General features: G+C 41.9%; 1 protein-coding gene and 1 pseudogene across 2 annotated transcripts in view; both read left to right on the top strand.

Annotated features, from left to right (window-relative positions):
• The window catches only part of LOC150090455 (adenosylhomocysteinase-like 1), a 619,708-nt gene that overhangs the window by 328,291 nt on the left and 264,060 nt on the right, over positions 1-27,357 (top strand). Inside the window, exon 2 of one of the 2 annotated variants that reach the window (XM_090369138.1) lies at positions 5,424-5,544. The exons of the other annotated variant lie outside the window; for it this stretch is intronic. Coding sequence (XP_090225264.1) covers positions 5,424-5,544 — 121 coding nt within the window. The remainder of the gene's footprint in view (positions 1-5,423; positions 5,545-27,357) is intronic. 2 annotated transcript variants of the gene reach the window in all.
• Positions 3,807-4,786, top strand: LOC150090456 (serine/threonine-protein phosphatase PP1-beta catalytic subunit pseudogene; annotated as a pseudogene).

Genomic DNA, 27,357 nt, shown 5'->3' with positions numbered 1-27,357 from the left:
GTTTGTGAAGTTTAGAAATGCACTACTCCTGGTCTACACTTAATCCTATTGTCTTTGTTCTTAGATACTTGCTTCAGGAGGGTTTATCTCCCTCAGGTATTAATCCTGCTCAGAGCTTAGTGTTTTGCGATTGGCTGGTATGCATCAGACCCTTCTTATAATCCTTAGTCTTGTTGTTGTTTGGTTTTTAGGAGCATTAGCAACTAAGGCCATATTGCTCCGGGAATATGCGGTAGTCATTCCCTGACCTTTCCGCATCCTCTGTATTTGGTGGGCATGGGCTCGAACCCCGGTCTAATCAAGAAGCGTGTGCTACGCACTGCTGCTCCTGTCCACCTCGCTATGGAGGCGCCCTTAGTCTTGTAAGTAACTGGATAAATACTGTATAAGGTAGTGAACCTAAACCGTAAAAATACTAATTACCTGTTCATTGCTTGCATGTATAAAGTCGATCATGTATTCAGACATCTTAGCTATCCATCAGTATATGACACTTTGGGGAAACTTTTAATAATCCATACTTTAGAGAAGCACAAATCAAGAACAGTGTACCCTACCTGCCCATGCGTACATAAAAATACTTTTTCCCCTTCGGCTTCTTGTGAACTTGTGTAAAGACAAATCGGTCGCAACTAACTTGGCTATATTTGGGAAAATTAAATCTCGGCGCGGGAGGGGAAGGGGCTCGATGTAATCTTCATTGATTGGCGTATGCCTTAGATAGCGTCACTAATTCTCTGTTTTCTCTACTATTAAGACACGATGGTTTTGTACATTCACTTTATCCCTGGCATAGGAGAAAGTGAGAGAAGGCAGTCCCACTCCAAGAGGTCATCTCCTTTGTGTTCATCCTCCGGAAAGGGCCCACGAGGTACCTCGCTTGCTCCATTTCTTTTCTTCACGTTTATAAATGACCTTGTAAATACCGTCATGACAATAAGTGCAGATGTTACTTTGCTGATGATGTTAAATTTTTTTCGTCAATCAATTCTAGTAGCTGGAACCTCAAACGTGTTTTTTAATTTTGCATACTTTTAAATCTTTTATAACAAAAACTTAATAATAAACTTTGCATGCTTTTACCAGCAGTATTAACTTAGAAGCGTGGTGTGTTGTTAACTAAGCGATCTTTATTGAAATGCTTTCTGTAAACGAGCGTTTTCCATCTTTATGATCCCGGACTTTCGGTTCTTCTTTCTTCAACTTTAATACTTCCAAACGGTACGTGTTTACTGGGACTGGCCCACCTTCCCGTGGTGTGGACGAGTACCCAGAATCATCTGTTCAGGTGACTGATGCTTCTGGGTAGCCAAGCGGCCAGAACAGAACAACAGAACACATACATAATACACACAAACCGACGTAACACACATCTGGCCATCTGTAGTGATACTATTCTTCATAGAGATACGAGGCGGAGTTGAACTAACGTTCTAGGTGCCGCCCTTACATATACACATGTCCACATGTCCACTTCCAAAGGTTAAAATTTCACCTTTGCACTTCGAAGTTCATAAAAGGCAGAAGGGGATTTAGAAATCGTGCAATTTATCATACAATACTACCCTCTACTCCCCTAATATTTCAAGCCCAATTTAGGAATCGTGTAATTTATCACAGAATACTACTCTCCTAATATTTCAAGCCCAATCTACTACGAAGCAGGAAGACACATTGGTGTTGTTTGTGAATATATATAAAGCGTATTTTACTGTAGAACGGAAAGTGAGATCGAGGCGAAATTTTCAACCTGTGTTCTTGGTAATAGCTTACTTGCTATTTGCCCCACTCACTTGTACCAAGCGACCCGCATCCCTCTTCTCCTATTGGCTACCCCGCCACGCGGCATTCTCAAGGTCGAATAAATGTTACTATATAATTATTCGTTTACATAGGTCAGTTAGGAAAAGGCCTTTTGCTTCGGGTTCATAATGCGTGAGAAATATATTTACAAATATAAAAACTATATCGGGTGCCTTCATCAGCTGACATTACAATGAACATCAAATGATGCCGGCGTGGTCATATATTAGATGGTGAAGCACGTGCACGAAGTTAGTGAACGTTATGGAGGCAGTTGTGTTTCAATGGAAGACAACGATGTAATTATTTACCCGCGCATTTGTAGTGGCGTAATTTCTCTGCCCTCTTCTCCCATCGGCTCAAAAAATATTACTAGGAGGAAAACCTTTTTATTATATAGAGGGAAAGTGTACCATGTCTAAATGTATGGCAGATTTGCCAGATTTTTTTTTTGCTAGAGGCTGAATTACTCAATAAATGAAAAAAAAAAAAAAAAAATTAAAAATGCTAGGGATTTAACATGAAAATTAACCAATATAGGAAAAAAAAATACATAAAACAAATTATTAACACGGAAAATGAAAGAACGTTTCCCCCCCCCCCCCCCCCCCCCAAACACACATCGCGATGAAAGACCGATGGCAGTCATTCAGCTGAAGACGAAAGCCGTTCCGTGATGATGCGTCTTCTATCCACTCCTTGTAGTCGACTGCCATCTGCTGGACGTTGTGGAGCATCTCCAACGGCAGAACCTGTCACCATTCCTGAGCCTCCATCCCGCACACTGCGGAGAGGGCAAGGGTTTGGGGGGGGAGGTCCACCAGTTACACAACTGCCATAACCTTGGCGTATTGATTTCACCCCTATCATTTTGAGTGAAACGAGTAAGTGGAGGGCTGAGATCCGTTCCGTCGCTTTTCTGTAATGAAGTACTTTGGTAATATCTGTGTGAGGGGTGGCAGTTTATGCTTGAAGATGACCACCGAAGAAGCGGGTCCTCATCAAATGCAATGATTTTCAGCTCGGGTTTCATCCTTCGCCTTTAAATTTTCTTTCCTCCGTAGTCACGCTGTTCTTCTGAATTGATATCTGCTTGTCCACTCCCTTCTAAACCAGTTCGAACACTTGCCACAATCAATCAGTATTCACACTGACAACAACTTTCTCTCTCCCTCGTTTCTCTTCTCTGCAAACAAAACTGTAATTTCTTCAAAAGGGACTTTTGTCAAAACAAAATTGGGAGGAACTTTCCAACGGAAGCGTTGCAATATCTTTCGATCGGCCCCGTTCTTCTTGTCCGAGACTGCTAATTCCTTCGGTTTTTCTCCGCTCGCCGGCCTCTTCCTCCTTCCGCTTTCTAATCGCGCTTAGCGGGTTCATATGCCGCGTATTTCCTCGTGTGACGCGGGTGCGTAGTCGTTCGCACCTTTGTTCCGAACAGGTTATTGATCTTCGCGCAGCCGCAATGTCAAGGTTTTGCGTCTCCGTGTGGTGCAGTCACTCACGGCAACACTCTCCTCCCGCTGTTTGCGTAGTTGGCAGCGCTCCGAGACACGATGGAGCGACTCCTGCGATACGGACCTGAATGCCTTTGCGAGTCTGCCGAGGAGCAGACGGAGGTTAACGAACCCACCCGTCAACAGCGGAAATTACGGCAGCCGATTACTAGTTCCGTTCCGATGTGGGTGTGTGCCCCGAATTCACGGAGACAGCCGATTGCGATGCACGTATCCTGGTGGTAGTGGCGGGGGTTAAGATCGGAGATAAAATAATTTTCATCTCAGGACACGTGCTTTATATTCGCTTTTAGTAAAAGATTATTTTTCCTTTGCGCGTGGTTAGCGGGGTGTTTAATTAATGAGTAGAACGCGGACTAATTACGACTTGTTGCTGTTCGCGCTTCATGGGAGTTGGGACGGACGGTGCACGAGGGCAAGAATTGCACTGGGCGGATTCCCCGCTGTTCTTCCCCTTCGCAATCTTAGGTCACAATCCGAGGGAAAAGGGCGGAAGGTGAACTTAACGTCGATAGCATTATCTCAAGACTTTTGGAAGTTCGTGGATGCCGGCCAGGCAAAACTGTGCAGCTTACTGAAGATGAGGTCCGTGGGCTCTGCCTCAAGTCTAGGGAAATATTTCTCAGCTAGCCAATATTGCTTGAATTGGAGGCCCCTCTTAAGATATGTGGTGATATACATGGACAGTATACTGACCTGTTACATCTGTTTGAATATGGAGGTTTTCCACCAGAAGCCAACTATCTTTTCCTTGGTGATTATGTTGATCGGGGTAAGCAGTCTTTGGAGACCATCTGTCTGCTTTCAGCTTACAAAATGAAATACCCAGAAAATTTCTTTCTCTTGAGGGGAAACCATGAGTGTGCCGGTATCAACAGAATTTATGGATTTTATGATGAGTGTAAAAGACGCTATAACATTAAACTATGGAAAACATTTACAGATTGTTTTAACTGCCTACCAATAGCTGCCATCATAGATGAAAAAATATTCTGTTTCCATGGTGGTTTGTCACCTGATCTTCAGTCTATGGAACAAATAAGGCGAATTATGAGACCAACAGATGTACCTGATACAGGTTTGCTATGTGACTTATTGTGGTCAGATCCAGATAAAGATGTCCAAGGTTGGGGAGAAAATGATCGTGGTGTATCTTTTACATTTGGAGCCGATGTTGTTAGCAAGTTCTTGAACCGTCATGATTTGGATCTCATATGTCGAGCCCATCAGGTTGTAGAAGATGGATATGAGTTCTTTTCTAAACGCCAACTTCTTACCCTTTTCACAGCACCAAATTATTGTGGAGAATTTGACAATGCTGGTGGTATGATGTCAGTTGATGAAACATTGATGTGCTCCTTTCAGATTTTGAAGCCATCAGAAAAGAAGGCCAAATATCAGTATGGAGGACTGAACTCTGGGAGACCTGTTACTCCTCCCCGTGGACCTGTAAAGAAGAAATAATGTCATCCCACTGCCCGAAGTGGGAGGAGGGCTGTGCTTGAATATTGCCCGGTTTGTTCGCCGGGTCATTTCCAGCGTGCCCCTCTCAGTCGTTTGCGTGTCTCGATTTAAGCGGAAGCGTCTTTCGTTTCGTGTTCTCGTGTCGCCATCACGAGATCGTAAAGTGACGCCAATCGATTGCTTCGGCGCTCTCGTCAAAAAGCTCCGTTAACGAATTGCTCGCGCCTATCCGCCTCCGCACTATTTACGGACACGCGTAATTAGCGTGACGAAACTGTTAGCGCCGACATAGCATCGCGCATTAGGTCAGTTCGGCCAGGCCAGTATCCCGATTTATGAACGGCTGCGTACGTAATGATGCTGTGTTTAATTGATCTGTTAACGCCGACATGAACTCAGTCGCAGTGGGTGCTTCCCGGCTCAACCCTCGCGCGAAGCGGGGAAGCAACTTATACAGGTGTGCACCATCAGCACGAGGGAAGCCATGTTGTGGAGGAATACTCTCAGTGGCAGGTGATCTTAAACGAGTTTGAATAGCTGCCCTGGGGTGACCGGGAGGCCCCTCTGGGTCTCTGAATTCATGTCGAGCGCTTCGCAGTTTTCCCGTTTTGTAACTTTTCTCTTTTGCCCTTCGTCCAGTTTCCACTGGCCTTGTTGGAGTTCCCGACTTTCAAGGACCGCAGTCGGCGACGAATGAGCCTGCCGATTGGTCGGTATCTGGACAGTCGTCGTTCGAGCGCCGCTTCCACCTGCTCCAGCTGTAAGTTGACCTAGTTGTAGAAGAGAGAGAGAGAGAGAGAGAGAGAGAGAATGTCTCCTTAGCTGTGTGTTTTAAGTGTCCTCATTTAACCTTACTTTAACAGCCGTGCGCAAACAAACCAAAGGAGTTGCTGCTCATTTGATCAGATTTATTACAGTAGAGACCGTCGAGTGCCGTACGACGTGTAACGTAAGTCCAACTCCGCTGTGGTTCAGCGATTCACAACCCTGTAAAATGGCCAGAAGCGAATGTAAAGTTGCATTTGTGCGGCGCGTTTTGTTGTTTCTGGCCACTTTACTACTAGGGCGCAGCAATCGTCAGGGAGGCCTTCCACAGTCCGAGTCACAAGGAGGCGGGCCACAGCTATGCTTCCCCAGCAGGAATCCAGAGAAATTCTCCTACATTGAGAAGAGCGAAGACGATGCCCAACTCATTGGGACACGCAGAATTCCACCTCAAAGTGAGGTGAGTAACGCATACGCGCTGTTTTATACCACAACCCTATTAGAAAAGGTAAGTAGAAGAAGAACGACATCAAAAGAGAATAAAACGTCTCAGCAGAGAACAAAAAGAATTAATAGTTAAAAGAACAACACTCGACAAAAAATAAAAAATAATCCCGTACCGAGCAAGTGTGGTGCCAGCGAATCTCGCATCTGTGGTGCCTCTTCGACTGTATCTTCACAATCTTTACAAAACAAAACTCGTTTATACGACTTAAAGGTGGTTAAGCCCCGGCAACAACTCGAACAAGCTGCGAAAACTAAATGTAAGCGAATTTTATTTCATTTGGCTTGTGTTCCTGGAGCCAAATTAAATAAACAGAATTTAAAGGAAATTTCGCGTGTACAATCTTTCAAAGCTTGGTGGCAGTTATGATTAATGGCTGCCTTTCTGGAATACGCATCACGCACTTTACCAATGAATCATCCAATAAATCGTAGCGTGATTTTGATTGATATCGAGAAACGTTCTGCTTCGTGAAGCTGAAACTTAAGGTCAATAAGTTATATAAGCCTACCTATTCTCGAAGAGTGTAAAAAAGAGAAAAACCCTTACTTCAATCGACTTCTTGATTGCGCATTCAACTCAAAATAATAGAAAAATTTCAAACTTTCACTTATAATGGCAATATACGAAATATTCACAAAGACAGTATTAAAAGACAACATCCCCAAGGGTCGTTATAATGTTTTCTTCACATTAATTTCGTCTTTCTCTTATAGATCAATAGATTAAGAGGAGTTCATTAACTTATTCCAATTAGTGTTCATCACGAGACAGACTGTTGCCATAAAGTAATTCGTTCGACGAGAAAGGTATTTTAATTAGACACATCGGCAAACTACAGCAACACAAATCATAATCTCGTCCTGGTGGATGAATCTCGTCCCGGAGATAGAAGGCGCCAGTTTTTTCAGGCTTCAAAATGTGAATTCAAAGCGTCGTCAATCAACTACGTAGTTAATTGCAAGTTTTATAATTTTACGGAATATTAGTGAATTTGCTTTGAAATGTGGTTGTTCTTATAACCCTCAGTCAGGTCACCTCTAAGGTGTCTGATTGCTAACCACTGTAGCCCACATAATCGAAGTACGTTCCTGTGAGGCGCGAGTTTACCGTTTTTGGACGGTTTCGAGTCAGTGTCTTTTTGTTCAGATGAGGTCTCCATACTTGGATATAGTATTCCAAATGCGTCCCTACAGTTTCCTTGGACAGTGGGATTATGACCTCCCTATCTCTAGACATATCGTTCGATCAATTATTGGTAAAGACGTCATGGGGTTTATTGGTCGCCGGTTCAAATTCCTGTTTAATGAGTTTTTCTTTTCCCCCCCAACCAATAGAGTAAACCTTTTATTTCAAAGGCTATAGAGGCTATAGACCTAATAAAATAGGTCAGTGTAAGCAATATAGAGGGAAGTACCTACCTGAAGTTCACCGCCCTACTTTCTCTCCTCATAAAGTGACAGCCTCAATTACGTGCGAATGCAACTAGTTCCAGCAATCACCGGCTCGCTGGATGACAAAGAAAGAGAGTATCCACATGGACATGTGTATATGTAAAGGCGGTACCCAGAACGTCAGTTCAGCTCTACCTCGTATCGCTGTGAAGAATAGAATCAACTGTAAAGGGCCAGAAATATGTTGGTGTAGGTTTGCATGTATTATGTGTGTGTGTGTGTTCTGTTGTTCTGTTCTGGCCACTTGGCTACCCAGAAGCATCAGTCACCTGGACAGATGATTCTGGGTACTCGTCCACACCACGGGAAGGTGGGCCAGTCCCAGCAAAATACGTACTGTCCCAAGAGAGACTCTGACCCACCTAGTGTTGGCAGAAGGTGGGCCAGATTCCTCTGGGGGCCCATTCCAGAAGGAGGAGGAAAAATGGGAAAAAAGAAAGGGGAAAAAACAACCCGTGGTGCAGTTAGGGGGGAAAAATAATAATAATAAGTTTAAATTACTTTGCGCTAGAGTGGGAACTCAAGACAGAACGCGTGAAGGAAAAAAAAATAAATAAATAAAATAATAAATTAATAAAGAATTAATAAAAAATAATAATAATAAATAAAATAAAATAAATAAATAAATTAATAAATTGACTGCACTAGAGTGGGAACTCCAGGCAGAGCGTGTGAAAAAGAAAAAAAGGAAGAAAGAAGGTGGCAGCCTGCGAATATGGATCCCTTAAGTCACTGAAGAAGTATTGTAGGTGCAGTTAAAACAATGTAGCTCTGCTTCCTGCGCTCAAATACTTTGGAATGCCTTTAGATTGTAAAGTGTTTGGAGTAGAGGCTCTGATTGCTGTTCCGAGATACCTGGCACAGCCTGCAACAGGGTCCTTCCTAGGTCGTCGTACATCCTGCATTCGAAAAGAAGATGTTTTCAGTTTTCTGGCCTGCCACAGAAACAGCGATCTGTCGGTAGCAAACCCAGCAGATGTAACTTCGTTGAGGGATCCATGTCCCGTAACCAAGTAGGAGGATTCCAAGGTGACGGAAAGCCAGGTCTTTACCGTTTTGAAGTTGTGAAAGTGACATCAGGGAGAAATTTTCTGGTAACAGAGTCTCTGTGTTAGGTATTCCATCTAGACTGCCGAGTTGTTGGCGAGTTCTTTATAACAGCGAGCTCTTTCTGCTTTGGGGTCAGCATTGAGATTTAGTTCTATGCCATGTATCTTTGTTGGTATTTTCTTTTTAATTCTGAAGATTGTAAATAGATCAAGGCAAATAGACAAAGTTCCATCTAACACCTGGATGGCAGCTGTAGACACTGTTCGGCATAGTGTGTGTGTGTGTGGCCAGGAGCAGAGCACATTGAATGGAGTTGACATTGTTTTTCATTTTTACTCACTGGACCCGGTGGAACCACGCTTCTGCTGCGTAGATCACAATGAGGATGAAAATGGCTTTATAATACCAAGAGAGTGTTTTGTTGGAGAGCTCCCAGTTGCTCTTGGAGATCCTCATGATTGCAGCTGAAAATCGTTTCATTTTGATCCCTAGCTATTGTAGATGCGGAAGAAAGCTCAGCTTATGGTCGATGTCCACCCCTAGGACTTTAGTCTGCGTCACAATTGGAAGCTGTTTCCCGGATATCTCTATTTGTGGTGGGTGGCGCAGGTCAAGCTTTGATTTTAAAAGCATCATTTTTGTTTTGCTGGTGCTGATTTTGAAGCTTGTTAAGAACCGTCCAGGAGCAGAGATCTGCTAGGACAAGATTTGCTTTGTTTTCAAGGTCGGAGCGCGATTTCCCAGAAACAACAACTGTAAGGTCGTCTGCAAACGCCACAATTTTGCATCCTTCAAAAGATTTAGAAAGCCAGCTGTGCAGAGCCTTGTGGGCACACCTGAGAAGTTGGTCTAGTTATCTGCAGAAGGTTGGATTTAACCACAACAGTGCGCTCTGTGAAATAGTTCTGGTAGAGTTTGTAGAGATGGGAAGTACAGTTAGCTAGGTGAAGGCGTGCCAACTCACTATCCCACGAGACAGTGTCGAAGGCACCCTCAAAATCCACCAAGATGGCCAGTTCAAATTTAGATGGGGAGCATCCACAGCTGAAGGAAACCCAATATCTGTTTGGCTTTGCCCTCGCTTATTTTCTTCGGATAAAGAAGGCACAAATTTTGCCTTTAGGTATCCTTGAAAACACAGCGGATGTAATAGGGCATATGTACAATGAAATGCGAACTGTGATAATGACGGATCGATGAAATCGTTTTCAATCAAAAATCGGGTGAAACACGAAACCAATTTGAACCAATATTTTTTTCTAAAATATCGCAAATAAAAGATGTTCCGTTTATATTTCGGCACCATCACTTCTAGGTCAGAAAAGTTCACAATAAATCACGAATACAATCGTTACCCTTATTTAGCAGCCACGAGGCTTGAGCAGCGGTTCTCTTCCCCTGCATTCTCGCGGCGAATCCCTAGGGTTCGCGAAGCCAAACCCTGAAAGCAAACCGTTGCTGAAATGAACAGAAATTATTAATAATAATATAGTGCAATTTGCAGACCGCATGTAACAAAAAGTAAAAAAATAAAAAATCCAGAAAACGCGCAAAATTTGTCCTCTTTGGTTGCAGTTGCCGAGTGGAAAGGCGCGCGGGTGCATATTGAGAGCTGCTTTGAGTGACTGTGGTTCAAGACCGCGTGATTGCTAAATACGGTGCTGTTTCTTCTTTCTTTGCTCTTGTGAACTCCTCTGACCGTGTGGTTGTCCCGCAATATAAACCAAATATTAATTAATTTATTTTTGCAATACTTGGAGCGTCCGACGTAGCCGAATGGTCAAGTACGAGAGTGCGGAAGCATTTCAGTGTACGACTGTACACTGAAATGCGACTGTACTTCATTTGGGCGACTGTACTTCATTAATTGTAAATTCCTCTCGCATAATGGTCATGAATGCTTATCATGACCTCGAGACAACGTACTTTGTTTGTTTGGTATGGCGCATCAGCGGCTAACCCCATATCCGCCGTTTTCCGTTTGCTGCACGAAAAACCCGAGCTTCTGGGGGGGGGGGGGGATAAACAAAACATGCTACTCTCGCCTGAGACCGACTGACTCGGCCACCTTGTGAAAAAATTAAAACAAACACGCAGTAAAGTGAGCATTGAGAAAAGGAGATGTGTCGGTTCTTGGGAAACAAGCAACAGCTTCCCCCCTCCCAACCCCAACAGTCCGTGTCAGAAAATCGTCGACCCGTGTCCAACGTGCGATGTCTGTGCTTGCTACGGACTTTGAAACCTGCTCTAAACGAGCGTTCCATTTTGATTCTGTCACGTGAGGAGGGGGGGGGGACGAGAAGTCAATCGATCCTTCTTGTTTCAGCAGCGTGATGTCTGGCGGCATGCACAGCTGCGACAGATCTGTGCGGCAGTGGAAGCGGTGACGTAGCTTTGTCCCGGGCTTGACAGGAAGAGGATGTTAACGGAAACACGGTGGTGAACGAACTCCACATGATCCGACGCCGTCCTCGTTCGTCAGCGCACCTGAAAATTGTCCCTCCCAGATGAGCTGCGCTGCACTCCCCCGGAATTAGTCTTCGTCGAACTGAACTCAGTTGAATGTAATTACTTCGGACACATTGCCGCGTTAGGTATACGATTACAGGTGCCCCCCTTACAGATCGGCGCCAAGGCTTGGTCTTATGTCCCACCTGGAGCCAAATAACGTGCAGTTCCGCCTAATATCGTTTTAATATCGTTTTGCGGCATCATCCGAACAGACGAATGTGCCACGCCCTGAAAATCCGCACTCACTAAATTGGTTTTATGTTTAAACAGTGTTTCTTCCATTATTCACGCTATTCTGCATACGTTCGCTTGAGGTTCTGCATACGTTGGTCCTTCAGGTTCTGCATACCTTGGTTCTTGAGGTTCTGCATACGTTGGTCCTTGAGGTTGTCACAGACATTTTCTCAGATATGCCAGACAAGCTGTACTTACTACCTGGCAGTCTAAAACGCTGATGGAACTGATATTTGGGTGACACTCAGTTCAAGTGGACCCAATTTCGGCGAAGTCCGGACGGTCTGTAACAGCCAAATCCTCTGGTTGCACATTCACGATAGTGGGACTGTTAGTAATCCTGGGTATAACCTCCATGCTCAAGCACATGGTGGGTGACCACCCAGGTGTGAACCAACGTAAGCAGGGATCGAGGTGTGGTGCCCACACAATATGAAGGATAACTTAGTTGATTTCAATCCTTCTGAAACTCAGTCTTGTCTTATATCTCGCAAAAAGGATTCTTCTGCTCCTATGCTTATCTTTGGTGACAATCCGATTTCTAGGCAAAATGATATATCTCTTTTGGGGATTACCCTGACTTCAAATCTCTCTTGGCACAAGCACATTACAAGTAGTTTGTTTCCTCTGCATCTAAAAAACTTGGTTTTCTTTTTCGCTCTCGGCGTTACTTTTCTTCCAAACAGCTGTTCACTCTGTACAAATCACAAATCCGCCCTACCAATGAATATTGTTCCCACATCTGGGGTGGTGCCCCCAAAACCTCTCTCAGGCTTCTTGATTCCGTTCAGAAGAGGGCAGTTAGGTTAATTAATGATTCATCTCTAACAGAGATGAATCATTAATTAACCTAATTAACCTCTCTTCACTCGCTGTCTTATAGATGTACTGTTTCTGCTGCATGCCTCTTCTACAGATACTTCCATGGGCACTGTTCTTCTGAATTGACTTCTATAATCCCCGCTCTCTCTTTCAAAACAGTCCGAACTTGTCCAGCCAACATCCATTTACTGTCCAACTTCAAACTCACAGAACCAACTTTTCATCTTCCTCATTTATTCATTCAATTGCCATTTTCTGGAACAACCTTCCTTCATACCTATTTCCTGAAAATTACAGTCTACAGAAGTTCAAGTCCAATGTCAACAAATATCTTCTTTCGTCTTCTCAACCTCCAACCCAAGCACGGTACTAAGTACTATAGGTTCTAATACCTCTCGTGTTTGGGGTTTACATAAAAAAAAAAAGGAACTCAGTGAGAATTCCACGGCATTCAATGGAGTTAGTCACACTGTTTTATCCTGATGAAGGTCCGGAGATGATGAAATCGTGCATAACCTCAAAGCAAAATATACATATCGGCCATAGTTGACGGCACCTAGCGATTAAGGATGATTTTGTTTCAAAGAAGAATAGGTGATTCAAGATGCGTTTTCGATACATTCTGTTCTCCACAATCACGTTGAAGCGGCGTCCAGTTTGTGGACAAGTGGAAGCAGCTGAGCTGGCAGAAAACTATCTGAAAGTTGGAGTCGAATTGTATGGCGATAACTGGAGCTGCCCCAAGAGCTGCTGGCGCGAGCCTACAGCAACACTTATTCCTGAAGGACAAATGTGCAAATGTGGCCGAAAGCAACTTTAAAGCAGCGACGAATCTGAGCGTTTTGATGTGAGTTCATTTCGTACCTGCAGACTTTGAGCCATTACTGTTCTGCACTGGTGAGGAACGATGTTTATGTAAACCTATTTTTTTATTTTTATTAATAACAAGATGCACAACGGATAACCATTAACAGTGTATCTTAGAGCAGAACAATGAATACAATTGATAACAATAATAAGGAATCCAACAGGAAGATAAACATTCATATAGATTCAAACATTAAAATATAATATGTACAAATTAAGTAAGTTACCGCTAAAACAAATGCAGTAGTAAATTAATTAATTAGAGAATAGAAAAATAATAAGACAAATAATAAAATGCAATAATTAGATGAGAGCTAGTCACTTTACAGTTCAAGAGAAGAAGAAAACTTGTGGATGAAGTTCATCAGTGATTGGGAGTTGTCAAAAAGATCAATGAGAAAGTTATTTGCTGATTCTGTTCAGTGGACTGAACTTCATAGTCATTGGTAATAGCAGTATGAAATGGTCCGAGTTCACTTGATTGATGATAACTGCGGGACTTTAAGGTGGTTATCAAGAACTTTAAGGTGGTTATTAAGAAGTGGTGTAATGCCAGAAAGGAAGCAAATTTGTGACTACAGACTTGCCACTTCAGAAACCATGTTGATTCTTATCAATGCAAGGATTGAACAATATGAAGAGAGTTTGTGTACTGCTGTCTCGAAGAGTTTAGCCAGGCTATTTTGCCAGGATATGGGTCTGTAATCAGTTACATAATTTTTATCACCTTTTTTTGAAAATTGGAACTGCAATATATTGACTTGCTTAAAGTGCTTAGGATACGTCCCCTGTCTGAGAGACAAGTTGAAGATCCGCAGTATTAGGAGTTTTAAGGTAGTGACAGTCTTTTTCCAAAATAAGCGAGGAATGTCATTTGGACCTCCCGTATAGTAATTTTTCATGCTTTTTAATGCTAACTTTAAATCTTCATCTGTGATAAACAGGTTGATGAGGATAAATAAGATCTTTATTGTACAGTTCACCGGTACACGCAGGTACCACGACCTTACAATATCCTTCACGGCACCATGCCAGGGGTTAACAAACGGCAGAGATAATAAAGGAATTGTAAAGATTAATTATAAGCAAATTATATAATAAAAAAAAAAAAAAAGTACTCATAGCAGATAACATTGACTTGAAAGGAAAACTAATACAAAATAACAAATTGTGATAACAAAAGCTTTTCCTCAAGTCCAGTTTTCTGAGAGTCTCTTGCCCCGCCATAACGATCTGAGATCAGTTGGTAGTTCTGGAGACCACGTGCAGATCTAGGATGATCCGTCTATACTTTTTATCATCTATGATTTTAAATAAGTCAGCATCCAGGGATTGAACCAGGTGGAGCTTCTGATAAGGGAGGAACCGATCTTTCAAATGTAGTCTCGAAGGAAGAGCAAGAAGCTTGGGAGTGGAGCGGAGACCTGGTTGGGGAATCCGCCAGCACACAGTGTCCCAAACGTTGGGTGCTGAGACTCTCCCGGCAATCATTTTTACGGTGAAGATGAGTCTTCTCTCGTGCATTAATGCTGAAAACCTGGTTAAATTCAGCGCTGCTGTGGTGGGAGATGACACTTCCAGGTTGCCCACTTCAGGAGCCAGTATTCAGCGGCTTTTAATGGTTTAATTGTGGTGTCTGCAGCTGACCTCCACAATTCTACTCCATACAATACACTTCCAAAAATCATCATCCTGATATACATTTCTATCAGGTTTGTGTTGTAAATGTGTAGCAAGTGCTGCTTGGCAACCCACCGTTTCTTGTTGAATTTAGCACAGAGTTCTTCTATATGGTGATGGAATCGTAATTTTCTATCGAAGATTACACCCAGATCTCTTTGCTTTTCAACGCAGGGAATCGGGACTCCCTCAATTGCAGGCTGAATTATGGTTGGTATGGGTTTAAGAGAGAATACCATGATGGCAGATTTCTCAGGGTTCACTTGCAGGTCAAAATTCTTGAGGGCCTGCTGTACTTCTGATAAGGTCTTGTTGATGGTTACTGTGGCGTTTTTGGCTTCATCGGTCAAATTTATTTTTGTGAAGATCTTTAAATCATCTGCATATGATATCATATCTGTTCTATTGTGTATTAGTGGGTAGATGATAGCAGTGAAAAGAATTCCGGACAGGACTCCTCCTTGTGGAACGCCTGCATGCATTTGTCTAGTATACCTTTGTTTTCCTATGTACATTTGGATGATTCTATTCTGAAGAAGGGATGTCAGAAACTTCAATACTGGGCCTGTGATGTGATAGTAATTTCGAAGGAGTTTGAGCAAGGCTGGGATGTGAACACTATCGAACGCAGCTTGTAAATCAAGATATGTGATTGCCATTTCTTCTTTCTCCTCAAATGATCCAAGGATTGCATTAGTAGTCATAATCAGGTTACTAACTGTTGATCTGTTTTGCAACGAATAATGAATTTGCTGGGGTCTGTGCGGGAGAATGTGCGTGGTAAGTGTTTTCAGTATTGTTTTTTCAAGTAATTTCAATAGACACGAGGAACGAGAGACGGGTCTAAAGTGCCTGGCTTCAGTTGGCTGGGAAACTTTTGGGAGTGGCCTAACAGGAATATAAATTCCATATTGGAGGGAAAAATTCTCCTTTTAATATGCTATTGAAAATTATTAGGAGGGGATCACTTAGAAATGGGCTCAAACATTTAATGATAAATTGTGGTACTTTGTCGATTCCCGCTGTACCAGTTGCAGCAACTTATTAATCGCAGATAAAAGGTCTTGTCTTGTTAATTGAATGGTTTCAAGTGCATCTCTGGTCACATCATCATCAGACATGGGAATATCACTGGGCGCATGTTGGTTTTGCTGTACTCGTGCAATAAAGTCCATCCACCTTTCAGGATCAAACTGTGGAGGGAGTTCACAGTATTTCTGTCGGTATGATGGACAGCCCTTATGAAGTGTGGCTTCAATGTGATGTTTTATGGCTTGAGACTTGAGGCGGTTGAAGCTTGCTCGTCCTTTGGAGTACGCAATTCGGTCCGGAGCTAGTCCTGTCATTTTCCACTGTTTGTACAGTTCCTGTTTAAGCTTAAAACTGTTGCTCAGCTCAGGAGTCCACCATCCTCTCGTACGTTCAGAGATCCTTATTTTCTTTGAGGCTGCATAATTAGAAATTGTGATGAGCCAGCGAGTTAAAAGGTCTAAGGCAAGTTGATTATCACATTGCTCAAGTGCATTCCAAGGAATTGCAGTGGCTGCTTCTAGACATTTAGTAATGGTGAGTAATTTTGGGCTCGTTATTATTTTGGTGTGGACCTGAGTCGAGACGTTGTAATTTGGAGTCGGAAAATATAAGTTAATTAAAATTGGCATGTGATCAGATTGAAAAGCTATTTCTGTTGTAGAATCAAGTTCACAATTGCTCGATGATAGCACAAGATCAAGATGGTGATCAACTCTGGTCGGGAGATTATTAATCACATGGATTCCTAATGGGTGAAGGTTATTTAGCAATCTGGACTGATGATGAACAAGTTGAGGGGAAAAGTTAAAGTCTCCACAGATAACATGCCTTGCTGAGTGATGGAGCCCATGAATGAGCCAATTAGTTATCTCATCGACGGTTGCAGCATCGGGTCCTGGAGGGGTGTATATAACTGCAAAATCAATGCGAGCAGATTTAAATTCGCATGACACAATTAGCCCTTCGAACTTAGTGGACTGACTTTTATAATTCTTAGTAACAAGTATGTGCGGTGTTTTGTAGAAGAGTCCCACTCCACCTCCCCTTTTGTCCTGTCGGGAGCAGAGAATCACATTATATCCAGCCGACACTGAATATGGAAAATGCTCCTCATTTTGGCCAAGCCAGGTTTCTGTTCAGCAGAGCACATCAAACTTGTGCGAAAGTAGAAGTTCTTCTACAGTTTCAAGCTTGTTACGGATGCTACGGGCATTCTGATAGAATATAGAGATGCTATTATGTCTGGGGATATTCCTTAGTACCCTCTGCGGTCTTTCTCTCTCTTTTTTTAAGGTGTTTCTTTCAGATATCCTAACAGGAATTATTGTGAATTGGCTTCCCTTCATGATTTCGCTAGTGGGGTTTACTGGATCCTGAATGTGATCGTTGCTTGATTGGCTGTGCTTCTGAAGTCTGGTGGTGGGCGAAGATTGAAAGTAGGGCCTGATGAGGAGCCCTTGAGGCCAAGTGGATGGCTGACACAGGATTTTATATTGGGTACTGTTGCAGTCTAATCTGAAAGATAATAAGAAGGCCATTTTGTGGGTAGTTGGTATACATCAACGGATATATTCAAATTATCACTTATGCCATTTTTAACTTACTCAGAGGTTGTGTGTGGAGCCAATCGTGAGATGAATAGGCTTTTGCGAGTGGGTTTTGGGATGAATGGTATTTGTAATCATGGATCTATCCAAAATTTGATTCGGTGCGTCAAGCTGGTGAGGTGTGCACGTTCGGCCTGCTGTAAAGAGAGCTAGGGGATCTACACATGCAGCGTTACTTTCATAAGTTGATACCTCATAGGTTTCTTTTTGATTCCGCATTGGGTTCTTTTTCAGTGCGGAAGTGTGATTGTATGCTGTTACATCATTCTCGTTATGTGTCATCCCATTGGTGGGTATAGAAGAGGTGAATGGGAAACCTGCACCTTGGCCAGGCTTCAAAGTGAAACTATTCATAGTCATGCTCTTAAGTTCTTCAAGTTGGCTCTTCAGATGAGATACTTCTTGCAGGATCTCTAAGTTTTGAGCCCGCAGAAACTGGTTTTCAGTGAAGAGATCAGCGACACATTCAAAAATTCTTTCCATCTTGCCTAACGTAATCCTTGCATTATCTGTTTGTAGGGCTGTGATAGTTCTCGTGTGTTCAGTGATGATTTCTGTAAGGCTTCTACTAATTAAATCGTTGGTGATTACTTGGTCAGTATTGGCCATCGGGCTTTCAGGCATAATAGTTTTTGTGTTGGAACCATTACAAACAATCTCTGTTCCGTTTTCGTTAGTAACAAGACAGTTGGAAGGTTGGGCAGGCGGTAATGATGTCAGTGTCTAGGATGCTGCTGTCTGCTTTCCGTAGGTTTACGGTGTCATTCTCTCTGTTGATTTCGCTCGTTCTGTTACAAATATCACATGTCCACACCTTTCGCCTTCTTTATTCAGTTTCCATAACACTGTGGGGATGCACGGCTTACAAAATCCCCTCTTGCACGAAAGACAGCTGATTTCACTACCTTACAGATAGCGCAGTTGAATTGATTATTTGGCATTTTTCGTTGAGTATTCTCTTTCCACAGCTTAGTTCAGTTTCCACAAACTGCGTGATCAAAAATGTTCAACCAAGGGAATGTTCTGTAAAGTTTTCGGCAAGGATTAACTTTACTACCCTTTAGCAGGTTACTCTTGGGAATTAGCGTATTAGGCACACCTTTGACCTTGTTCTTCTAGCATTCAGAAACGGGGTTAGATAGGCTTTGAGCAACTTCTATATACAGTACTGTACTAAGCGATAGTTTCAAATAAAATTAATATAGAAGATTACCTGAAAACAATCACATTCAGAAGACGTGACTATGGGATCTGCGACGATGAGACGAACCATCTGATATAAATTGCATATTTGCGAGAATAAGAAACACTATTATTGCATAATATAGGGAGAACTTCGTTCAGGGCGACCTTACGCTACTCGCTCATGCACTCTATATCTTAACTTTAATCGGAGCTCATTCGCAGGCTGCCACACACTATACGCGCACGCACTTGCTCCAATTCAAAACTTTATGGACGTATTACCAGCAATATCCACTAGGCCTAACTGTCAACAATGCGTGTGTGACTACAGCAAAGCGTTAGCAGAATGCTAAGCCTAAAGGGATTAGATAGATGACGAGAGAGAGTACAGAGAAGATAACACTCGTAATAACAAAAATTTCTTACCACGTAATCCTCTTGCGAAGTTCTTTGAGCTGGCACACTTTTCCGGTGGAAGAAAACACTTTAAACACATTAAAATAACTCAACATTCAGGAGCTCCAGAACACGTGGCTACACTGAATGACGGCCATATCTGCAATATGATCTTTAACAGGTGTGAAGTCAGGAAATGAGGCAGGTCTCAACGGTTTGAATTCTGGAAAAATGTTTGGCAAACTCTTGAGCAATACTGAATTCATCCGATCAGAGTTATGGGGTTGTAACTTTCTACTAGTTATATTCTTGTGCGTGCTTCATGAAATTCCAGAATAGTTTCATATCTCTGTGAGTAAGTAGACTATCCTGAACTGAATCTGTATAAATATTGTAAGATTTTAATATGAGCGTTTGCACTTCTCTGCGGAGTTGGCTGAATATTTCGTAGTATCGACTGTCACCTGATTGCTTATACTTGTTTCTATAGAATTCTTTGGATTTAATTTTATGTATTAGTTCGCTGTTATACCAAGCGGGTAGGCAGAACGTGCGGTCAGATGGGGTTGAGGAACAATGTCGGATATAACTAAATGGACACAGTTGATCAGGTTATCGGTGAGCACATCGATGTCATCAACAGCATCAAAGAGCTTTTGTCCATATTGCTGAGAGCTAGGTTCAACAGAGGCCAGTCAGCCATTCTGAAATTGAACCGCGGAGAACGGGAGCTGCATTGGAAGTTATGGGAAGTCACAGTGATGTCAAAAGTAATTAGCGAATGATCCGAGTAGAATATAGGATTGCCTTTGCGAACCTCTACATGAGTAGAGGAGAATATTGGATCAAGGTAGACATTTTTTCTGGCTGGAAAATTGCAAACTTGTTCAAGACCATAACTATGAAGTACATCAAAGAGAGCCCTCGTCTGCAATGATGGAGAAGAAGATCCTAAATTGGCCAGTTGGCGTTAAAATCACCAAAAACTATTGAATTAGCGGGAAGATAGATTCCAGCGAGCTTTCTAAGTACTGAAGGTCGATATTAGTTAAGGGAGGTGAAAAATAAAGTAATACTAATAAAACTTGTAACTTGACAAGGTAGAGAAGGCAGTATAGTGATCCAATATTCGTGAAATTTCACAGAGTAAGTAGTTAGAATGTATAATAGCTACTCTGCCTTCACGAGATCCTCTGTCCTTTCTATGGATTGTATATTGCCCATCTATAATCTCCTGATCATCAGTATCTACGGAGAGCCCGGTTTCAGTGAGCATGTAAATGTCATATGCGAGTCTTGGATTGTTGTAAAGTGGTTTTGGTTACTAACTATACTCCTGTAATTCTGAAGGTAAACACTAAACAGCTGAGATCTGGGGATTCTCTGACGAAAGGAGAGCTTAGTATGTGTAGATAGCAGGGACGCTGATTGCTTTGCATTTTTGAGAAGAGATTTGGACTCTCGTGGCGGTCTGTCAGTGAATCGTTTGACTAAAACTTCTGATAAGAGGGAGCTTGGATTCAGCACTTTTTCCGTTTGTGATGGAGCGCATGTTATTATAAAAGATGAGTAGCCAGGGAATCGTTTCTTCAAAGAGCGGACATGCACACTGAAACCATATTCTTCTTTAATTAAGTTGATAAGATCTTCAGATTTAGTGGCGGGTCCAAGCCTAGAAACAAAAATTCGGTCTTTAGTGGGAATAATTGTGATATTGTACTTCTGTTTGAGTAACTGATATTTATCTGCATTAGTTGCGTTCAGCGTTTGATGACTTTTGGCTGGAAGCTCGGAGAAAGTAGCTTGAGATGTAGAGGCTTTAGCATTTTCTGAATGTTTGTTTTATTTTGATCTTTGGTGTGACATTTGAGACTGGCAATCAGAAGTAGGTTTATTCACTGTGGCGGCAACCCTATAGAGAGGTTTGTAGACCTCATTAGACGAGGCAGCAGTTATTTTTGCATATGTTTCCTTAACTGGTATTGAAGAGGATTCCATTTGGTGACTGTGAGCTTGTAAAATAGAGGTACAGGCAGAAGTATTCCGCAGAGGAGAGCAGGTGATAGAAGTGGTTAGATTTATATCAGAAAAATCATCTGACAGATTCTGTTTGGCAATAAATTGCTCTGTTAAATGACTTGAATCACGAATGTTAACAGGATTTGGCAAATTAATATTTGCAGCAGTAGGAGTATTCGGGACTGTAGAAGATGAAGATCTGGTCTCAATACTAAGAGGATCCTCAGGTAATGAAGAATTCTTGTTCACTTTGAGAACATTAGTTTCAAGAGTTCTTCCTAGATGCCCTTAAGTGGCAAGACATAATTGAAGGGAGATTTTTTAATTTGGGCGTTGATTTGAGCAGCCAGAACTTCGATGCAAAGGTGGTTTGATTGTAGTGAAAGCGGCAATCGCCCAAATTTCAAAAGAGGTGGATAAACGACAATCTGAACGTACTTGGCTGTAGTTGTTCTCTCGTGTACTGTTTGTAGTTATGTCTGGCAGTCCATTTAACGCGTGAGGCGCGGTTAGAAAGATAGCAGTTGAATCTTTAACTTGTGGTTAAACACCACCCCAAGTTGTTATGGTTGGAAGCTCCTTAAAGACTAGGCTGGATGGCGATAGGCGTCTGTCTCAACAACAGCCTTCTGACTTGCTGGTTTTGGTTTTGGACCAAATCGTACGAGATACGCGGTGATGTCAAGAACTCTGTCGGTAGAGTCTGTTTTCTGGATGAGATCGTGGTTACGTGCGATTTGAGTGAGAAGCTTATTGTTATAACAGGTGAGATTTGTCTTGTTGCTAACCAGTGAGGAGATGAGCACGGAGAAAAGGAGTCTGGAGTGAACAACACCTGTGTGGGACGCTAGCTCTGAAGCGCCTGCTGTAAACTCTGTTTCCACGCAGAGAGCTCGATTGTTCTGATATATCTGTTGTAAGGTTTCGGCGCATCAGCTACTTAGCTTATATTGCGCCGTACATATAAATATCACTAAATTGCATGTTTTCTGTGGTCGGTTTTCCTGTTTGTTTGCTGGACGAAAAACACAAGGGACGTGGAGGGGAGGGAAAATAACATTGTACCCTCGCCTGAGACCAGTTAACAATTACAATTGTGTAATATTACTCTCTTTCCTTATTACTTTTTTAAAAAGTTCTTTTCTCTCATGTACCACTTCAAGTGACACCACGTTCACGAGTCTTAAATAATAATATATACCAAAGCGTGCACGGACTGTTTATACTCACGCATTAAAAGTACACTTAGTGGATGAATTTCTTTTTTACATACAAATTGTACAGAACAAATAAATAATAATTGCCGGATTTTAATTTTAATGAAATTAAAATCATTGCTTGATTTTAATGAAATAGCATTAATGAAATTTGGGATGGCCGCCAAATATTTTTAAAAGGCCCAAATATAAAATTTCGTGAAAATTTGTACCTTGGAAGCCACTCTGGTACATCCTGAGCTGGATATCATCATTCTCCTCTTTCTTGGTGATTCCCTTCTACTCCCCCCCAGGGTAAAAAAAATATTTTTTTGGCTGGTATAGCAAAAGCCTCAGGCTTCCTTGCACCATATGGCTAACAACAACAGTAATAATAATAATAAGACGGATGGACAGCTGGACATGGTGAAGACAATAGGCGCATACGCATGCAATATATCCGTGGCTTAGTGCAACAACAACCAAAGTCAACAATTGTAATTTCTGGGAATATGCGATTGAATTTCAGTACAAAACTGCCAATCTTTTTAAAACCAACTTCTTTTTTGCTATATTCGCCTGCTTTGCTGCACTAAGGCTACTGAATGCAAATTTACATTTCTGTGAGCTTATTTCTTAGCTTATCTCATTTTCACACACACAGGGATCACTGAGTTGTAACCATACCATCGGTAGTGAACTATGCCACAACTCTCAGTATAAAAGCCGAACAGCTTCGAACGTTACAGCAGTGGTAATTTTCATCTTGTCGTGTAAGTAAAAGTAACACAGTAGCAGTTATGGGACATAGTAACACGTAGTTTCAAAATGGAATGATTGTGGGAGCTCGTGCGTTGGGTGGTGCTTCCATATCGAAAACATCACGTCTTATCGATTGCTTATGGCCCACTGTAATTAAGAATACAAAGAACCGTGTCGAATGGGTCAAACCACCTCCCGCCGACAGAATTGTAAAGGATTACTCAAAGTGGATGTTAGTGGTTGAGCGAAGGGTGCAGCGGATTTACAAGCTCAACGGCAGGTCACTGTGCGACAATTCACATCGCAATACAACATTGGGAAATGCAAGAACAGTGTTTCAAATGACTTTGAAACACTGTTCTTCCATTTCGTCTAAAGCTAACATCTCCTCCCCAGTTTACAAAGGCGATGGGAAAGACGTGATAGGCAATTATTATGGACTAGTGAGTTTGACTTCATTTTTGGGAAGACTTGAACTTCTGTAGACTGTAATTTTCAGGAAATACATATGAAGGAGGGTTGTTCCAGAAAAGGGAAGTTGAGTGAATAAATGAGGAAGAGGAAAAGTTGGTTCTGTGAATTTTAAGATGGACAGTAAAAGGATGTTGGCTGGTGGCGGCACGTGTTCGGACTGCTTTGGAAGAGAGAGCGGGAATTGTCGAAGCCAATTCAGAAAAACGGTGCCTATGGAAGTATTTATAGAAAAGACATGCAACAGAAACAGAACGTCTATGAGACAGAGTAGAGACACTCTGTTAGAGATGAGTCATTAATTAACCTAACTGCCTATTTTCAATCGAATACCGAAACCTAAGAGAGGTTTTGGGGGCACCGCCCCCAGATGTGGGAACAATGTTCTTTAGTAGGGCGGATTTGCGATTTGTGTAGAGTGAACAGCTGTTTGGAAGAAAAGTAACGCCGAGAGTGAAAGAGAAAACCCAGTTTTTTAGATGCAGGGAAGCAATATTTGTAGTGCTTCTGCCAAGAGAGATTAGAAGTCAGGATATCCCCAAAAGAGATAATGTATATCATTTTATCTAGAAATCGTAGTGTCTCCAATGATAAACATAGGAGCAGAAGAATCCTTTTTGAGAGATATAAGACAAGACTGAGTTTTAGAAGGATTGAAATCAACTAAGTTATCTTTTCCCCACTGGTGAATTACCTGGAGATCATCATTTAAGGGATTGATTGTGGATATTGGAAAAGTTGAAACTGTTTGAGCAGGGCAACGTTTCTCAAATTGGAAGGTGGAATGCAATGTGCTATTACCAGCAAAACTATTGATAGTATTTCCGGCCAATGAAAGAAGGTCATTGATATACACGAGGAAAAGAGTGGGTGAAAGAACTGAACTTTGGGGAAATCAGCATTAGCAGAGAAGTTAAAAGAAAGAGCCATCTACCATTACCCGCAGTGAGCGGTCAGAGAGAAAGCTGGATATCCAATTACAAAAAAACAGATAGCAAACAATAAGAGGGAAGCTTATTTAGAAGACCTTTATGCCTTTAGAAGAGCTTTAGAACCTTTGAAATGTCAAGAGCAACTGCTTTATTATCACCAAGATTAAGGACAGTATCGAGATTTAGGACAGTATCCTCAATAATGGATCATAGCATGGGTTCGTGAAGAGGCAGTCTTGCTTGACCAACATACTTATTATTTTGACGAAGTAAAACTGTTCGATGCAAGAAATAACGTTGATATTACATACCTTGGTTTCAGAAGCGTTTGATATACGGTTCTCCATGAAAGATGCCCTCGTGATTAGCACAGTTGTTATAATCACCTTTCTCAGCACACCGAATGGAAAAGATCTGAGTTCGAATTCCGTGGAAGACGCTAGAAATTTTTATGAATGTTTTTCACAATGTGGCTGAGTTAACTGGTCTCTGGCGAGGGTAGGTTTCGTTCACCAAACAGTAATTCGACCACAGAACACACACAGCTTCAGATATTATGTACGGCGCAATATGGCCAATTTGCTGATGCGCCTAAAAACCCAACAACAATCAAGAAAGGCTGGTTTCTTGGTATTTTTATTTTCCTGAAACTCTGGGTTTTCGTCCAGCAAACAGAAAATCTACCTCGGAACACACGATATTTACAGACAAAATATACAAAGCAACATGGCCTTTGTTGATGATGTTCTTAAAATTCTGCTACAAAAACTATTATATAGACTACAGCAACTAGGATTAATATCAGAAGCCTTAATAATAATATCTTAATTGGAATCAGCGAAAATAAGTAAAATTTACATGGATGCCTGATGCAATGCCCATAACAGCAAAAATGCTAGGGGTTTAACATAGAAACGAACTTAGTTGGATGAAGGGCTGGCTAAATGATAGGGCATACCGTAAATGGATATGCCCTACGGTGAAGCAAGTGGACTCCCTTGAGAATCAGGTTTGGAGCCACTTATGTTTCCTATCCCCCTCAATGACTGATCACGCATTGCAAGAGATTTTGCCAAATTAAAAAGAAATTCTCGCTGTCAAAGATAAAGGATGGGTAACGATCAGAACCAAGCCATTTTTCTTCAAAATTGGTTGGTCAAATGGTTTGAAAAATGGCAACTGACGTTTAACTTCTGAATGTAAGGTTTGTTATCTAGGGAACAGAAATCCAGGAGTTACTTAAAAGGTTAGGTAGTGAAATGGAATGGAGTGGAGTGAAAGTAAAAGCGGTTCAAGACGAAAATGACTTGGGTGGCGATTCGACTAGATGAAATATTCCATGCAGTGTAAAGAAATGGCTAAAAAGGTACATGATGTATTGCACTTTCGAAAATAGAAAAAAAGACGTCATTGTCCCCTTCTTTAAGACGATTGTGAGACTGCATTGAGAATATGACGTCTCAAGAGGCATCCCGCAAGAAGCGTACTGTCAGCTATCCTGTTTGCAGCAGCTTTGGAGTCTTTCCTTGCTCAGAATCCGAACTTTGTCTCTTATGCCGACGATCTGAAGGTCCACGTGAGCTCAGATCATAATCATCAGATTCATAATATCAACCAACAAGCTTCTATGCAGATATTGAGCTTGGAAAGTTATCTTGCCACATCTGAGCCCTTCCAAATCAGCGCAACTGACGATAACCAAGAAGAAAGTCAAAAATGATATCAAAATCTTTGTTAGTGGGGAACCGGTGCAAAAGGTGACCTCTTATAGTGATCTTGGCTTCACCTGCGATGCTGGGCTCACATTTCAGCCTCACTTTGTCAGGATAAGGCAGAAGACGTACGCTGCTCTTTGGGCAATGCGTCAAGAGCTCGTTGGTGTGCATCAGCCAGCGCTGCTTGTTCAACACATCCTGAGGTGTATTACGCCGATTCCTCTCTATGCTTCAGAAATTTGGTCATCTGCCCCTGCCTCATACTTTCAGAAGTATCTCAGTTTAGAGTACTGGTTTCTTAGATGGATGAACAGGGTGGTAGGCCACCCCCTAACTATCTCCAGATCGCTCCTACAAGCAAATCTGGGCACCACTCCCTGGAGACATATCATCATTACAAAAAATGCCCTCACGCTTGCAACTTTTATAACGAGGCGAATTGATGCTCCATCGGTATCCACAATAATCTCTGGCCCGAGGAGGGAAAAAGGGGAGCACCCCCGACTCCTGTCTCCCTCTGCGTCTTATGCTGTCAAGCATTGATTCTCTGAGGAACGTTTCCAGCCAATTGTCTTTGGATCTTCAATAAATTTAGGATCCACCCTGATAGGTTCTGTGAAGACAAGTTCTACAGGAAGGAAATCCTCAAGAACTGTTACCAGATAATGAATCTATAATGCTCACCTGCTCCTGGACATGACTGACTTGTGTTTTCTTTTTTTTAATTTGCCTATTTTTATATGACAAAGACTTTTTGTCTCCATGCAATCATATATTTTGTTTGTATGTTTTTTTTTTTTTTTTTTTTTTTGGAGCATTAGCAACTAAGGCCATATTGCTCCGGGATATGCGTTGGACATTCCCTGACCTTTCCGCATCCTCCGTATTTGGTGGTGACGGATTCGAACCCTGGTCTAATCAAAAAACGTGTGCTACGCACTGCTGCTCCATCCCACCTGGCTATGGACTCATATATTTTGTATATTACTGTATATTATTGTATATTTAATCCTGTGAAAGTCTCGGGTCGAGCACGCATGTACTCTTGTTCATTGTACATTGTGTTCCTCGCACCTTAGTCTGTAAATATTCACACCCTTCCAGCACAGAGCCGTCCCGGGTTTTTTTTCCCAAGAAATCTTGGGTGACCCAAGGTTCTTGGGAAATAAACTGATTTTAATAATAATAATAATAATAATAATAATAATAATAATAATATTGTATTCAGGTGTTTGGAAGTCATACTTTTAGAAAGTTAGCTTTTAAAATGAATTGAAAGAAGGCGAACCTGATTGAAGAGTGTTGTTAATTGATGTCGATATGAAGAACGGAGAGAACGAGTAAAGGAAACGACCGAGCTTAATATTTTC

This window comes from Mastigoproctus giganteus, chromosome 2, assembly GCF_048544385.1.
Source record: "Mastigoproctus giganteus isolate SK-2022 chromosome 2, ASM4854438v1, whole genome shotgun sequence".
Lineage (NCBI taxonomy): Eukaryota > Metazoa > Arthropoda > Arachnida > Uropygi > Thelyphonidae > Mastigoproctus > Mastigoproctus giganteus.
The sequence above is the reverse complement of the archived record's forward strand: the minus strand, read 5'-3'. Positions and strand labels throughout refer to the sequence as shown.